The sequence below is a fragment of the Dasypus novemcinctus genome, chromosome 8 (genome assembly GCF_030445035.2).
Source record: "Dasypus novemcinctus isolate mDasNov1 chromosome 8, mDasNov1.1.hap2, whole genome shotgun sequence".
Classification (NCBI taxonomy): domain Eukaryota; kingdom Metazoa; phylum Chordata; class Mammalia; order Cingulata; family Dasypodidae; genus Dasypus; species Dasypus novemcinctus.
The window spans coordinates 89,214,828-89,231,795 of record NC_080680.1 but is presented as its reverse complement, the minus strand read 5'-3'; the positions used below and the strand labels follow the sequence as shown (position 1 = coordinate 89,231,795).

Sequence of the window (16,968 nt, the reverse complement as noted above, 5' to 3'; positions counted from 1 at the left end):
TGGAGTTTATCTCGTAGGCCCTAGGGAGCCAAGCATGGTGTTTGAGCAGTCGAGTGAGACTGCCTTAGGAGGGCCGTGTCTTAGCAACAGCAGCAGCCAGGACACCAGGAGGCCCGGGTCCAGTCCCAGCGCTGCCACCTGTGATGTCAGAGAAGAGCCTTACTTCTTGGGAACTGAGCTGTCCCATCTTGGGGACAGGGGGCATGGAGTAGTAGGGATTGGAGGTTCTGCGTTCCAAGTTGTTTGAAAGGCTCTGTCAAAAGCTCTTGGGGGTGGGGGGTGAGTGTGCCCTGGCACAACCTTTGGGGAAGGCAAATTGATGATGTAAATGAAACGTTTTAATGTGTCCTTCAACCCCACAATTCTACTTTTAGGGAACCATTTCAGGGAAACACATGTGGGTATAAAATGTGCAGAAAATGGTTCTCTAGTGCCACCAGAGGACTGCCTGGTGGGAGGGATGGTGGCAGAACCGGTGGGGGAGTCAGAGGGAACCACTCTGCCTTTGGCGTGAGAAAGGAAGCCGGAGGTCAGTGTGGCTGGTGGGACAAGAGGCCACGGACACGCAGTGGCAAGGAATGGGCAAAACGCCCTCCTATGCTGGTCTGATCCCACCTGCGTGAAGGTAATCCTATCCATGCAGGTTTAGGACAGAGGTGTGGGGTGTAAAATCCATCCCAAGAGGCACATTTCTGAAATCAAGTTGTCTTATAATCATTGGCATCTCAAGAGTATGAAATGAAGCAGAACTGGAAGGAAGGGAGGCGTAAACATATGGAGGTGGGACTTTCACTTCTTTAAGGCTCCTCAGGCTTTTCTTTCTCCCTCCTTCCTTCCTTCCTCCCTCCTTCCCTCCTTCTTTCTTTCAATACAAAAGGTATCTACTGCTTTGTGTTAAGTACCTTATTCTAATTACTTCATTTGCATGTGACCTATGGATTTTCCACCAATGCCAGGATAATAAAGTTTCAGGACTTTTATCCCAGCTAAAACCTAAAGAAAAAAAAAAAGAAAAGACGGGGCAGAGGAGGTGTAGCTCAATGGTTGAGCACCTGCTTAGCACAATGTCCCAGTTGATTCCCCAGTAACTCCATAAAAAAATAAAATTAAAAAAAAAAAAGGAGGAGGAAAATAGGAAGGAAGGCAGGATATTACACGCAGGAAAAATCTGCAAGATTCTACCCTAGACTGTTAACAACAGGGACTAAGACTGGGTGATGCCCTCTCTATTTTATATCATTTGTTCTGCTTATTTTATAACGTCGATTTTCAAAAACATCTAAAAACATACAAAAATGAAAGCAATTTTTTACAACATTGAAAACATTCTGGTTAAGGAAAGAATTCTGAGACTTGAAAACAAGCCAGCATCGGCGGATGCTTCTGGCGCTGCCTCCCTCTGAGGCTCGTGGCATCCACAGGGTCAGGAATGTAGGACTGCCCCTGCGGGGGCGGAACCACGGAGCATCTGCAGGAAGCAGCTGGACGGGGAACCCCCGAGCAGGCCCTCGGCGGAGCCGCGGCTTCGGAAAGCAGACGTGGGGTTTGCAGCTGAGGGGAAGTGCAGGGGCAGATGGCCCCTGCCCCTAGCCCGTGAGGAGTGGGGCAGGGGGTATAAGGGACCTTCCTCACAGAGGTGAGGGAGGACGTGGACTCACAGGGGTGTCTGGGAGGGTGATACAGCAGGGGTGCAGGTACCAAGGAAGGTGCAGAAGGGCCTTGATCGCCCCAGAGGAGGTGGAGGTGGGTTTTGGTCCCGGCCACAGTGCGGAGCCAGCGAAGGTTTCAGAGCAAGGAGGGCTTAGATGAAGTGGGCTTGCTTCAGGTAGATGGTTTTGGCAATGAGCGGACCAGTCTCCACTGAGTACCACCTGAGCAGGGGAGTTTGAGGATTTGGAGACTAGGCCCCAGTCCGCCTTTCCACAGAATCCTCCACCAAAGTCCCACCTCCCAGTGCTAAGTGAATTTTCCCAGCATCCTCCCTGGAAAGTGAGTCCTTCTGATACATTCCTCTCAACCTCCCCTTCATGCCCATCGGTGGGGAGATAGAAGAGCCAAGGCATTCTGGGAGAAAGGAGACTACCTAGAAACCCCTGCTTGGACCCAAATTCCCAAAGTCTGCATGGGGTTAGAAGTATGCCATATTCCCAGATCCCATACCCACGGGCGCTTCAGGCTCCCATGTGAAGCAGCAAGGAGGCCCTGTCCCTCCTGCCTGCACCCCCCACCGCCACCGTTACTGCTTGGTCTGCCCCTGGGCCCTGAGCCAAGCAACCTCCCAGCTTCCCTGGGCTGGCATGTGTGGCCTTTTGCCATCTGGCCCCAAGTGGTCTCATCTCCCACTGTTCCTTCCCACTGCGGCCAAACTGGCTTTGCTGACTCCTGAGAGAGGTGGTGCTCCCGCCGCCAGGCTGTGCTCCACCACCAGGCTGTGCTCTGCCACCCCTCCCACCTGACATTCCCTCCTCAGTGGCACCCAACGACTACTTCCATGTGTATGTGACCTGCCCGACAAAGCCAGGTGCCGTTCTCACACCTCCCCGCTCTGCTGGCCCACCATCCCCGCCGGCCCGCGCCCGGGGAGAGCTCCCTTTCCCCTTCCCCAGAGGCCCCTGGCAGACCCGGGCTCTGTGCCTGCCCTTGTCTCACACAGTCCCCTTTGTTAGGCCTCTACTCCCAAGAGCATCTTATCTGCCTGAACAGGTTGTTATCTCCTGGGGTCACGGCTTCCCTTCCACTTGCCAAACCAGAGGAAACCAAGGTTTTTGCTGGGAGGGGCCAAGGCAGAGCTCTGGCGACCGCCTCACCTCCCCAGCACCCAGGCTGGCGGCCCCGCCCACTGCCTGCCCCTGGGCCTGCATCCCCAGGCCCCCTGCATTCCGGGTGCTGCTGAGCCCAGAGCCCGCCGCCCTCCTCCGCGCTCAGGCTTCTGGCAGCCTCCAGTTCCTCCCCAGCTGCCTTCCCTTGAAGGATTTCATCGCCCACCCCCAACCATGCACTGCAGGGAAGCTCTTCCAAAAGCAGGCCTCTGCATAACTCTTCTTTCAGGCCTCAGGAGCCACCTTTCCAAAAGTCCTCGCAGCACCCCGTTTCATTGTCCTCACAGCCCTTTCAACCCTTGGCAGGGACCTCACGGATGCAGAGCTCCCCCATGGGGCCTCTCGCCCTCCCGTCAGTGTCTGCCTAAATGAGTGAGGCCCTGACAGCTGAAGTGCTTGCGCAGGAAGAGGCAGGGAAGGAGGCAGGGGGGCTGACTCCAGAAGTCCACGCCTGTGCGCCACCCCCCAGGCCCAGCCCCCGGAGCTGCCAGGTCTCAGCCCATGCTGCAAAGCCCGCGGACTCTGGTCAGCTGAAAAAGCAGAAGTCCTACTTCCTGGGCACTGTCATAAGGAGGCCCTCCGCGCTGGGCCAGGGAGAGCTGAGCTTTACCGGGAAGACACAAGAAACCAAGCCAGAGCTTAGGTGCATTTATTTGTACAAATCATTACAAAACCCAGTATGGGGCAGTCGCTGGCACCCTCGCCCCCACCCCAATGTGCAATGGCCCACTGCGGGCCTTCACTTCTGCCTAACCCTTCCCACTCCACAGCCTCCTCCAGGAAACCCTCTGAGTCCCTTCCAGATTCTGGAGGAGCAGGGAGCAAATTCATTGAAACCCCACAATAAAGTGCCTGATCTAGAGCAAGGGGACATGGTCCCAGCCCCCTGGAGTCATCCAAAGTCCAGCTAAGTGGAGACCCTTGGAGCCCCCACTGGTTCCACACATAGAGTTCTACATGAAATCTAGCTGGGCTGGGGTCCCCACGCCCACCCCACCCCAACATTTTCAGTCCAAGGGCCCAGGCCAGGCTTCTCCAACAAGTGGAAAAGCCTCACTGCTGGATGGTAGAAAAGAAGTCCTGGCCCTTTAAGAGCCAAGCTAATGGCAGCTGGGCCAAGAGGACTAAGAGAATAGCTTAAGATTTGTCACATTCCTGTCAAGTCCCCCAAATCCTGGGGGAGTTTGCACAAAGATACCCTCAAGTGTTTCAGAAGGAGATGGGGCAGGGAATCCCAGGCCCCTAAGGGCACGAGCTCCCGGGCGGGAATGGGGCGGGCAGCAGGATCTGGTCTTCTGGAGGGCAGATCCTAGGGTGGTAGGTGAGAGAGGTGGGGAGGGGTCTCCAGCTCCACAGGAGAACCCAACACAGACAGAACGGCCCCTCTGAGCAGAGCCAAGACCTGCACCTGGGCGCCCTGCTCAGGGATCTCCTCACAGCCTCCACTATCCCACAATTCTCTGGCCCAGCCTCCAGAAAGCTCCCCACCTGGGAACAACCTCTCTGGCGCTGGGAGATGCGGGAGCCGTGCACAGTTCCCAGCTCCTTAGGACGTGACCCCACTGTCCCAGCCAAGTGGGGAGTGAGGTGGGGTCCATCCCGGGGGCTCTGAACTAAGGCCTCATGGGAAAGGGCACATCCTTAGCCTCAGACTGACTCAGAAATTCCCCTGTACCCTGATTGACTGTGCTCAAACCCTGACTGATCGGGAAACAACTGACACGCGGTTAACCGCATAGAATCCCAAATCCCTGATTGGCCAAGAGATAGCCCCAGCCCTGATTGGCTGGAAACCACCCCCGCCTTGGCCCTGATTGGCCGGGAGACACTCCGGCAGGCCTCAATGGGCCAGGAGCTGCTCCGTGATTGAGTGGCTGGGCTGTGAGCCCCTCTCCCTGTGTCCCTCGTGAGGTCCCCACAGGCAGGGCGGCCTAGGTCCAGGAAGGGTGGGAGAAGGTGATACTGTACAGCTGGGCCCAGGACGAGAAGACCCTCTTCTCGGTGATGAAGCGGTGGTGGTTGCCTTTGCGGCTGTGCTCGTTCTGGATGTAGGTGACACACTCGTCCGGCCCCTTGGGTTCATAGTAGTGGTAGGGCATGCGCTGCAGGCGGGGCCGCTGGCTGGGGCAGAGCAGACGGAGCGTAGGGCGGGGGGGGGGGCACCAGCAGGGCCTTGCCTGGGGTGGGACCAGGTCCTTCCAGGAGGACCTGTTGTAGGACCTCAGCGGGGCAAGTCCCTGCCCCTCCCTGGGCCTCAGTTCCTCCATCTCTTTCGTAGGGAAGGGTGGGCACGGTTTGTGATCCCCAAACTGTTTTTTGAATGCAGTGCAACCTTTTCCTTCCCCAAGAGGGCAGCAGTGTAGGGGAGTAGTGAGGCCCCACCTCTTAATGCTTTTTAGGCCACACAACCTCCTCCTCTGTTTTTCTCACTTATGAAATGGGGAGACTAACAGTACCTACCCCTTAAGGTGGTTGTGAGGAGTAGATGAGGTGATAAATGTCACCTTGCATGACACATGGTCAGCACTCAGTGAAGAGATGTCACCCAGTGTGTTTTTCATATGATGGTGATGATAAATTGTGGCTGAGCTTGAGGGAGAGGCCCCTGAGTTACCTCTAAGGAGCTTAGATCTCTATAGAGGACCATCTGAATGCATGAAATAAAGGTCCTGAAGGCACCCCCAGCTCCATCCCACAGCCACTGGCTGGGCATTGTCCTGGAAAGACACTAGATAGGAGAACTCACCTGCAGTAATCAGGGGGGACCATGCCGTAGACGTGCACGTGGTCACACAGCTCCACCGCAATCACCATGGTGAACCAGCCTGTGCTCAACCAGGAGTGGGACTTCTCCCTGAAGGCAGAGAAGGGTCACTGATGAGAAGGCAGGCAGGCAAGGGCGGGGAACAGCGAAGGAGAACTGGCTCACTTACATGGAATGTCCTGGAATTCCTCCTACCCACCCATCAGGGCCCTCCCCCACTCGTTACTCCCAGTCCAGCCCTCCGGTGGGAGCAAAGCATGCTGACAGAGGACTTGTCTGGTCAGAGCTGAGGGGCATGGAAGACAGTTTCTCTAAGGGAAAGAGTAAGAACAGGGCGTGCTAGGAGTAACCTCTCCCGGGAGACTGGTCAGTTAGGCAGACTGGGAGTGACCAGGCCCACAGAGCATTCTAGAAGCAGCTGTGTCCTTAAAGCAAAGAATGCTAGGAGCAAAATCCCACAGGGAGACTAATCAAAGAAGGGCATGCTGGCAGTGACCCCAGTTCACGGCAAGGCACTGAAGAAGGAGCCAAGACCCTCCAGTTGTGCTGTCCATTACAGCAACTACATCAGCCCCTAGTCACACGTGGCTACGGAGCACTGGACATGGGGTTGAGATGAGCTATAACGGTAAAATAACGCTGGACTTCAAAGACCTAGTACGAAATAAAGAATGGAAAGTATGTCATTGGTAGTTTGTGTGTTTTTTTTTCTCCATTGATAGCTTTTTATATTGATTATATAAATCAATATAAGAACTTAAAATATTTTGGATATATTGGGTTGAAGGTGGTTCTTTGAAAAGTTGAAAAAAAATTAAAGGTAAATCTCTTGGCAAGACTGGCAAAGAAGGAAGATACAAATGACCAATATCAGGAATGAAAGAGGGGCTATCACCATAGACTCTCTAGAGATTTAAAGGATAATAAGAAAATACCATAAACAACTGCATAAGAAAATTTGACAACTTAGATGAAATAGGCGAATTTCTTAAAAACCACAAACTATCAAAATTCACCCAAGATAAAACAGATAACCTAAATATCCTGTAACTATTAATGTTAAAGAAATTGAATTCATAGTTAAAAACCTTCTGGCAAAAAAAACACAAAACCTCTCCAGGCCAAGATGATTTCACTGGCCAATTCTACCAAACATTTAAAGAAGAAATAACACCAATTCTACATATAATTCTCCAGAAAATCGAGGAGGGAACATTGAATTTCCCAATTCATTTCTGAGGCCAACATTACACTGATACCAAAACCAGACGAAGACAGTAAAGGAAAACAAAAAACAAAAAAAACCCTACAGAACACTGTCTCTCAAGACAGGGATGCAAAAATCCTCAGCAAAATATTAGAAAACCAAATATAGCAATATATAAAAAGAACACATCATAACCCTAAGGGTTTATTCTGGGTTGACACAATATTAAGAAATTAGTCAGTATACAATATTCTTTCATAATTTGAAACAAACATCTCATGACAATGCAAGGTGTTGGTGGAGGGTTGAGGTATGGGACCCCTGTATGATGTTATGCATGTGTGCTTCGTAAATTCCCAACTTTTACTATACACTTAATTGTTTATGTATGTCCATCTATAAATGATATAAAGATAATAATAATAAGGTTGGTTGGGGGAAAATACTTTGGTTAGTAGTAATATTTTGACAACGCTCTTTAATCATTAGTTAAAAAGGTTTAATAACAATGTAAGCATTGGTGGTAGGGTGAGTTATGAGAGTCCTGTATGATGTTACATATGTTTGTTTTATAAGTTCAAAACTATTATTATACACTTATTGTTTATGTATGAGTAATATATTTCAATAAATTAATTTTAAAATTAGTATAATTCACTGTTAATAGAATTAACATGATCAAATATCAAGACAAAAAGACATTTGATAAAATTTAATCAACAGTCATGATAAAAACTCTTAGCAAGCCAGGAAGAGAAGGGAAATTCCTGTACCAGATAAACGGCAGCTACAAAAACCCTACAGTAATACAGAGTGAACCCTAATGTTAACTATGGACTATAGTTAAGAATGTAATTATAATAGGGGAAGCTGCTGTGTTCAAACAATTGTGCTCCTGTTTACCATATGGAAGACCCGGGTTTGATCCCCGGGAAAGACTGGGAGGAAAAAAAAAAGAAAAAAAGCGTGTTATGGGGAAGCAGATTTGGCCCAGTGGTTAGGGCGTCCATTTACCACATGGGAGGTCCGCAGTTCAAACCCCGGGCCTCCTTGACCTGTGTGGAGCTGGCCCATGTGCAGTGCTGATGTACGCAATGAGTGCCCTGCCACGCAGGGGTGTCCCCTGCATAGGGGAGCCCCACGCGCAAGGAGTGCGCCCCATAAGAGGCGCCAACCAGAGGGAAAGAAAGTGCAGCCTGTCTAAGAATGGCGCCGCCCACATGGAGAGCTGACACAACAAGATGATGCAACAAAAAGAAACACAGATTCCAGGTGCTGCTGACAACAACAGAAGCGGACAAAGAAGACAACGCTGCAAATAGACACAGAGAACAGACAATGGGGGCTGGGGCGGGGGAGGGGAGCGATAAATAAATGAATGAATCTTTAAAAAAAAAAGCGTATTATGGCAAAAAGATGATGACACAACCAGATAGGGAAAAAAAATAGTACTTGTTTGTCCACTTTAGCAAAAGTTACACTAATGCAAAATGTTAATAAAGAAAATTCTGTGCACTAATTGTACTTTCTGTATGATTTTTCTATAAATCTACAACTGCTCTAATTTGAAAAAGGACGTATTAAGTTAAAAAAAAAAAAAAACTCACAACAAACACATTCAGTGGCAAAAGACTGAATACGTTCACCCTAATATTGGGAACAAAGCAAATTTGCCTATTCTTACCACTTCCGGTACAATGTAAGATTGTACTGGAAATCCTAGCCGGTGCAATAGGCAAGAAAAAGAAATAAAAGGCATGCAGCTTGGAAAGGAAGAAATAAAACTGTTTTCATTTGCAAATAATATGATTGTGTCTACAGAAAATCCCAAATAAGAATCAATCTTATTTCTATAAACTAGCAATGAACTGGGAACCAAAATAAAATTTTTAAAAAATACCATTAAAATAGCTCCAAATTTTTAAATATTTAACTATAAATCTAACAAAACATGTACAGGATCTTATGCTGTACATATTGGGTGAAATAAAATATATTAAAATTAATTTCATCAGTTTCTTTTTACTTTTTTAATGTGGCTACTATAAAAATTTAAATTACATATATGGCTTGCATTGTATTACTAGTGGACAGCAGTGCCCTAGACTAAGGTACAACACTGGAGAGCTTTCCTAGGAAGAGTAGTCAGAGCAGGGCATGCTGGGAATAAATAGTAAATCTTCAGAATAAGAAGTCCGGGGGCAACTGTGTGCTTCAAGCAAGACATGCTGGGAAGAGCCAAGATTATAGATTACGCACACTATGGGGAGTTCTCCTAGAAAGCTGCTAAGGGTGACTTTGTAACCTTAGAGCAGAGCATGCTGGGAGCCCTTGTTCCCTCAGAGCAAGGCATTCTGGGCAGAAAGCTCTCCAGAGGCTTAGAGAAAGGCATGCTGGGTACCGATTTGCTTTCAGAGTAAGACTTGCTGAAAGGATGCTTTTCTGTAGAGACTCATCAAGACAGGGGCATGCTAACCCTCAAAGCAAAGCACGCTGGGAGGAAGCCCTCCTGAGGAGACAAGGCACACATAACACATTGAAAATGAACCATGCTAAAACCGGAAATAGAGAACTCGCCTAGGAAACCCGATGAAAGTGTGGCAAGAAGGGGCGACCACACCCTCAGAGCAGGGCATGCTGGATGCAACAGGCCCTCTGAATGGGGCATGCAGACAGGGAGCTCAGGGCTGGCCAGAGGGGGCAGGCGGGAGACTGGTACCTGTCCTTGCCCGTCTCACCCCGGAAGAGGTCGTCAAATTGGCGCATGCGGGCGGGAGAGACGGCGTAGGCCTCCATGTTGGGGAATGCCAGGCCTGCCCGCTGGATGACATGCACAAGGCTGCCCTGGGGCCTCTGCATCTTGCTCGGGGGGCCCCAGAAGATGAACACGGTCTCAGGGGTCCGGTTGACAAACTCCTGGGGCCTCCGCAGCACGCGGAATACGCTGGAGTGGGCTACCACACGGAAGGTGGTCTTGTTGCCCACGTCAGCTGAGTAGCCCGTGGTGGGTGCGTCGTTCATGCGGATGGTACATTCGGCCCGCTCGATCTCGGGGCCCAGCTTGGTGCCCAGCAGGTGGCTGGAGCTGGTGACAATCACACACTGGTGGCACCGGGAGGGCAGCGTCTAGGGGTCAAGGAGAGGCGATACTGTCACAGGCGGTCCATGCCGGGCCCTGTGCTCTGAACATCCAGGCCTCCAGGAGCCGGGATTATTATGCCCATTTGAAAGACAGGGAAACAGCAGCGCACTCAGCCGGCATTCAACACATATTTATAGCAAGCTGGCTCACGGGCAGGCATCGGGAACAGCAACGAAGGAAACGGAACCAGCCCCGACCCTCAAGAAGCTCACAGCGGGGAGACAGACTGGGAACAACTGAAAGAACAAATAATTCCAGGTAGAGACATGCTAAGAAGAAAAGAAAGCAGGGCAGAACATCAACTTTAAAACAGTCATCTGGGGAGGCCTCTCTGCGCTGAGACCTCAAGGATGGAAAGGGGCCACAGAGGGAAAAGTAAGCGGGACAGGAGGAACAGCAAGTATGAAGGCTCCCAGGTAGGAACGAATGGCACATGTTGAAAACCAAAAGAAGGCCACCGGGTTGGGACAGGGTAAACAAGCAGAATGGGAGAGTCATGCAGGGTGTCCCCGAGATCACAGCAGAGGCGCGCAGAGGATTTGAACCCAGGTCCATGTGAATACACACTGCTAGTCTCAGCTTCAGCCCCAGCTCCCAAACAGGACATCTTCCCAAATTCACCCATGACATTTCCACATCACCCACTCGTTTTGAAGGAAAAGGTGTGATGGCCACTCTGGGCCTCTGTTTCCCACTGGTGAAATGAATGGGTTGAAACCATTTGCTCCTTGGGGCCTATGTCCTGCCCACAGAATTCCCTCTCACCCTTCAAGTTTCAGCTCCCATGCCACTTTCTCCAGGCGGCCTTCCCTGAGGCTTCCCTCCAAGAGCCAGCAACATGGTACAGGTACCTCGACTGACAGCTTTTCCAGCTTTCTTGAGCTCTAGTTTTCTTGCCTCCGCTATCAGGGAGGAAGGAGCTACAAGCCACTGCTGTAACCCAAGCACACAGCTGTTACACATTCTCCTTTGTTTATTCCTCTTTCACAGATTCTTAGGGTGGAAGACGTCTCACTTAGATACTCAACTGCTTCAAGGCTAATTGTTTTCTCCCTGACTCCAGATAAAACAGCGGGGGCTTGGAGGCCTACAGGGCCCAACCTCAGAAACACAATCAGAGTTTCACAGCCACCCAAGACAGACAGCCCCAGGGAGAGACTTCTGGCTCTCTACACAGCTGCAGCTCGGCCATATAAGCAATGGGAAAACTAAGGCAAGAGACTGTCTCCAGGGTCTGAGGGAGCATTCCAGCAAGGGGCAGCCCTGAGGCTGTGGAAAGAGCATGGCTACGGTCTCAAATTTGAGTCCAACTGTAGCTCTCTCCTCCACCGCTGTGTGGCCTTGGAACAGTGACTTCTCCTCTCTGGGCCTTGGTTTCTTCATTTGTCCAAGGGAGTAATAATGCTGACCTCACAGGGTTGGTCTGAGGATTACTGGTGACCAGTGCCTGGCACACAGCAGGCACTGGAGAAAGGGCACCCGTTATTATTACTGTTTTTGTGTTGTCAAGTACTCAAGTGCTCTGTTCCCAAGTCTCTTGTGGATCCCCCAGCAGACAGAGGTCAGTGAAAATCAGGGACATCTTTCCAATGCATTCCTAATCAGATGGCAGGAAATCAGTGCTTGGGGTGGGACCCTGGAGAAAACTGAGGCCCAGAGAGGGAAAGGGCATTTATCTAAAGTCACACAGCAAGCAAGGGGCTGAAGTCACCAGAAGCCAGGGCCTCTAACTCTCAGGGTCCACCTTTTCCTTTAAGAGGGATGAGGGTGGCAAAGAGAAGAGGTGGAGAAGAAGGGTGCAGTGAGAGTGGCCAGTGGGGTGAAGCAGCCCCCAGGAAGCCAGCTGGTCCTACCTTGTTGCCGAGAATGGGGATGTAGCCGTTAGAGAGGCTCCACTTCTTGAGATTGACGGGCCGGCGGCTTCGGCCCCGCAGGGAGCCGTAATGGAAGACCTCGTTGGCGCTGTTGGAGCTGTAGAGGATGAGGATGGTGATGAGGGCAAGGAGGATCACGAACACGGCTGACCGCTGCTCCTGGGGAGAGGAGAGGCCAGTGTGGGCCCAGCCACGTGGCAGGCTCAGCGCCCCACCTCCCTGCTGCCTACCAAGCCTGGCAGCTCCAGCTCCGCATTCCCAGGCCAGTTCAGACCCTCCCTCCTCCAGGCAGGCCTCCTCCAGCCTCCTGAGCACTCCCTAACACAGCACTGATCGCATGGCCTTCAAGCGGCCAGCCTCGACACACCATGAACTCTGAGCCCGGCATGGGGTCAGCCTCGTCCCTCATACCCCAGCACCCAGAGTGGGGCCCGGCACACAGAAGGCTCTCAAGGGGAGTGTGCTGGAATGGGACACGGGTGTCAGAAGGACCTCTCCAGCTGTAGCTGGGAGGATGCCTGGAGTCATGTAGGACATCCAAGTGAGGGGCTCTAGGTCTCCCCTAAATAGTAACCGGTGGGGTGTTCTGATGAGGAATTGGGATTGTGTATAGGTGGTATACCAGCATGCGGCTGCAGGGTTCAGAAAGCAGGTGGCAGCCACGGCATCCACCAGGATTTATGTGGCCATGCAGCTGGGTGAGACGTGGTAGGCCTGGCCCCTGGTGCTGAGCCCCCTGCTGATTATCCATTTATTGCCTCTCTGCTCCTAATTCATCCATTTTGCCTGCTCTGTGAAAGTAGATCTGGGCCCACCTGGCAAGAGCTTTGTGAGCAGAGGGGCTAGAGGGATGCAGCAGGAGGAAAGGATTTTGCTTCCTGGCTCAGGTGGGCTCACTAGGCAGGCTCTTGCAGCGCACGTGGCTTCTGCAGTTCCTGCAGTGCCAGCAGCAGCCGGCCCCGCTCAGCATGCCCCCCACCCCTGCACCATCCAGGCAGTTTGGCAGCATTGATCGCAGCTTCTCCAGGGCTCAGCTCCTACTGGGCACAGGGGCGGCCAGCAGCACCCTGAGGCCAGCAGCTTTCCCTCCCTTGGGCAGTTTTGTTTCAGCATGCCTCCAAGTGAGACCCCTTCCCATGATCAGCCTTCCCCACACCCCAGAGGGCAGGTTTCTGACAACAGCCCCCAGCGCAGCACCTCAACAAGTTCTCTGCCACTGGTGAGCCTCAGCCACACACTCTCCAACAAGGTCTTGATCAGCCCTGGCAGGACGGAGGGGCGCGCTTCCTTCAGTGCTCTATCTTAGCCCCGGGGGGGGGTGGCTGCTCCTTACATCTGGTACTCCTTGGAGTTCCCAAAGTCGTTACTCCAATCCCCTGTTATAGTTAGTGATTTTTTATATCAAGTTTTCCCTGTTCAAATTACTGAGTGGTTTCTCTCTCCAGATTTGACTCAGACTGATAACCTCAGGCTTAGCCGGGGCTGCAGTAGGACCTGAGGAAGGGGTGTACAAGGCCTGGCACACAGTGGGTGAGGAGGGGAGGAGGGGGAAGGGAGGAGGGGAGGAGGGGGAAGGGAGGAGAGGGGAGGGGAGCGGAGGGACATAATCTTGACACCCTCAGGATGATGCTCACAACATCGCATCATCTTTGGCTCTGACCGCTGTCCCCTCTCCCAGCCCCCTACTCACTTGCCCCTCCTAGCCCTGTCCCCCACACAGCACCCCACATCAAAGTCTCCTCGGTCAGTCCCTCACCCCAGCAGGATCAAGCCTAGGGGGAGAGAGGTGGACCAGGGCCCAGGCAGAAGCAGGAGCTTGCCCAGGGCCACCCGGCAGCTCAGGGGTTGAAGCAGGGCTCACACCTGGCTCTCCCAGTATCTGCTGCTCCTTGGCAGGGCAGGAAGACTAGTGGTGGCCTGGGTCCAAGGCAGGTCCAAAGAGCCCCTTTCACAGAGGGAAGTGGAAGGCTCAGGTGGGGACGGGAAGTGGAGGGGGACTTACTTTGTTGCTACTCATCTCTCTCCGGCGTCTACTGAGGGGTGGGGGCCGACGTCCTGCAGGTAGCCCAGGGGGCAGGGGTGTGGATTCACACCTGCAAGCCACCAGAAGAGGTTATGGCCTGGGTGCCATTCCCTGGATCCACATGGCCAAGGCTACACCCCACGACCACCAATCCCCACCAGATGTCCTATGCACTCAGAGCCTTCCGCCTCAGGGCTGTACCCATTTTGTAGACGGAGACACTGAGGCCCAGAGAGAGCAAAGACCTGGCTGAGGTCATACAACCAGGTGGAGGCAGAGCCCCATCTCTCTCCCACTTTCCTCCCTGAACAGGGGCTTCCCCTTGCCCAGGCTCTCCCAGGCAGCTGGGAGGCCTACGGCTGGCTCCCCTGCTGGGCGATCTGCCCCCAACCCAGCAGGAACCCCGGTCAGACCCCTGCTCTAAACGCTCCATGGCTCCCTGTGGCTTCAGAATAAAGCAGTGCTCTTGGTAGGTCCCCAAACTCCAGGGCTCTCACCCCTCAGGACTTGCATGAACGCCCGTGCAGAGCTAAGCCTGGGGCCTCATCTGGATGCTGGCCTCTCCTCCTGGCCCAGGGCTCTCTGCCCCAGCACATTTCCCACTGTACCTCCAGCACCCACAGGGATATGCCCCGCAAGGGACTGCTGAGGGTATGGACTGGGTCTGAGAGCCCCGGTCCTGGCCCAAGCTCCATCTGTAACTAGCTGGTGACCCATGCAGGTCCCTTGATTCCCTGGTGGTTATCACTGCAGGGTGGAAAACCTCAGTGAGACAAGGCAGCTTGGGACCACCCTTCCTTCCTGCACCAGCCCCAGAGGCCTCCGCCCAGCCCTGCTCTTCACTCCCCAAACGGCCTCCCGCAGGACCAGCTCCTCTCCAGATCTCAGTTTCCCCACCTGTAAGAAGGGAATAAGGAGGTGGGTCCAGCCTACCTCTAGGATTCAAGGCCAGAGGATAGTAAGACTGGTAGAGTGGGCAGATGGGGAGACTGGGACCCAGGGGGAGCCCCCCAGCTGTGTCCCATCTCCAGAGACCTCTCAGCTTCCGCCACTATCTTCGCCTTCTGACCTAACTGCTGTTTACTCCTGGACAACCCAGAATAAACAGAGAATCTCGGGCCAGATGGCACTACCCCACCACTCCTGATTGGTTAGGTCCTGGCCCTGCCCACCGCCCACACTCCACTTCTCCCGGAGGCCGGATTTCTCTAAGGTCGGCCCTCACAACCAGCCCAGGAGGTCTTGCGAGAGACTCCCTGACAACCCCACATTACGGATCAAGAAACTGAGTCTCATCAGAAGGAAGGAGCAGCTAGACCCTGGACTCACAGCCTGTCAGGCAAAACCCGGGGCCAGATCTCCAGGGTCACTCCCATCAGCCCTGAAGCCTTTGGCACTCAAGGTCCTCATTGGGCCACACTTTCTGAGCTGAGTCTGCTTCTCACTAAACTCTGCTGTGGATGTCCCACGCTCCAAACACTAGAGCGCTCCAGTTCCCAGCCCTCCCTCCCCCCCGCCCCCGCCCCTTTCCCACCTTTGCCTGAGCAGTGCCCTCAGCCAGGACCACTGTCCCCCTGGTCAGCCCCGTCACAGTCCTGCTCTGAGAAGGCCATGGTCAGTACAGCATCTCAGGCGTCAGTGCAAATCCCGGTTTCACCACTTACTGGCTGGGGGGCCTCGGGCAAGCCATGTGATCTCTCTGAGCCTCAATTTCCTCATCTGTGAAATGGGAATAAGAGTAGATAATTCACCGGTTTGTTGGAAGGATTCCAGCAGATGTGCAAGGGAAGCACAGGATTTGAAAGGGTTCAATCAGTGCCATCCACTCGTAGTCTTCTGGTTCAAGGCTGGCCTCTCTGGAATTTACCAGCACACACACATACCTGGCCCGCTGTCCCAGTGACTTCCCTCTAATATCCAGGAATATGTGCTGGAACCCGGATAAGCACCACACCCTCCCTGAATACTGGAGGCAATGCTTGGAGGTAGAGGCTCTTAGTCCCCATTTCACAGGTGAAGAGACTGAGGTTCAGAGAGGCAAGTGCCTTGCGGGGGCCTGCCAGAGAGGCACAGACCGTCCAGCTCGGGGGCTGAGACTGACGGGGTCTCCCTCACGGGTCCCCAGAGCTGGAACGGGCCAGAGGCCACGGAGTACGCGCCCAGCAAGGGCACCGGGGTGCAGGCCTGTTGGGGAGTGACTTGCTCAGGCTGGGGGGGTGGCAGCCCAGGGCGCCGGGCTGAGGAGGGTGGAGTCAGCCCCAAGGCCCGCACGCTGCGAGGCTGAGCCCGCGGGCTGAGGGGGGGGGCATACCCTGCCCACGGGGGCGCTGCCTCTCCCGGCCCGGGGAGTCCTCCTGAAGGGCCCGGGCGCCCCCACGAGCCGTGTGGGAGGAGGGCTCCAGGGAGAGGGGGGAGGGGAGGCTCGGAATTCCGAGGTGCTGGGAAGCCTGGAGCCCCCGATCCACAGGAGGGGGTCACCCCGCGCCCCCGCCGGCGCCGGCTCCCTCCCGCGCAGGCGGGGATCCCTGGCCCCGGCTGGATGAGAGGGGGAGGCAGGGCGGCGGCCGGGTCCCTGGCTTTAACGGGGAAACCAGCGACAGGGCGCCCTGCCAACCCGGTCACGGCCCCTGAGCGCGACGACGGGACTCTCCGGGCGCTATTACCAAAGGCAAGTGGGTTTGGGGGATCCCCGGGGCCCCGCGCATCAATCCCCATCCCCAGCGGCCCCGACCCCCCACTCCTCGAGCACAAGTAGCCCCCTTCTCCCGCCACCCGCGCCCGTGCAGCGGCCGCTCACCTCCCCCGGGGAGCGCTTGGCCCCCCGCGGCCCCCGAGCCCCCTCACATGGCGCCGGGAGCCCCGAGCCCGGGTCCGCGCTCCGCAGGCCGCCCAGGCCCCGCCGCAGCCCCTGTCCGCCGGGTCCTAGCGCCGCCGTCACAATCCCGGTCCAGGCCTGAGAGGGGGCGGAGCCTCTTGGGGCGGCGGGTGGCTCCGCCCCTGGGCGGTGCCAGGGGGTAAGGGTGAGGGCTGGCGGCCTGCGTCCTGGGCAGCGTAGGCATAAGGATCAGTTACCCTGACGAACCCATAGTAATAACGAAAAGATAGCCTTTTGGAGCCCTGTAGGTGGGTCAGGCCAGTT

At 54.1% G+C, this 16,968-nt stretch overlaps 1 protein-coding gene across 6 annotated transcripts; it reads right to left on the bottom strand.

The window, feature by feature from the left end:
- Window positions 1–3,452: 3,452 nt before the first annotated feature.
- ST6GALNAC6 (ST6 N-acetylgalactosaminide alpha-2,6-sialyltransferase 6) lies at window positions 3,453–16,752 on the bottom strand. 6 transcript variants are annotated; one of them, XM_058302864.2, is made up of 7 exons: window positions 16,627–16,752; window positions 15,494–15,548; window positions 13,809–13,899; window positions 11,786–11,965; window positions 9,510–9,916; window positions 5,566–5,673; window positions 3,453–4,940 (listed from the first exon to the last, which is right to left on the bottom strand). In XM_058302864.2, the coding sequence occupies exons 2-7, from the start codon at window positions 15,517–15,519 to the stop codon at window positions 4,751–4,753; spliced, it is 1,002 nt and encodes a 333-aa protein (XP_058158847.1). In that variant the 5' UTR covers window positions 15,520–15,548; window positions 16,627–16,752; the 3' UTR covers window positions 3,453–4,750. The 6 variants fall into 6 exon arrangements, with proteins under 6 accessions (XP_058158847.1, XP_071073077.1, XP_058158848.1 ...); XM_071216976.1 differs by having other exon boundaries at window positions 15,364–15,548; window positions 16,627–16,727; XM_058302862.2 differs by having other exon boundaries at window positions 4,521–4,936.
- Between the last annotated feature and the right edge of the window lie 216 nt (window positions 16,753–16,968).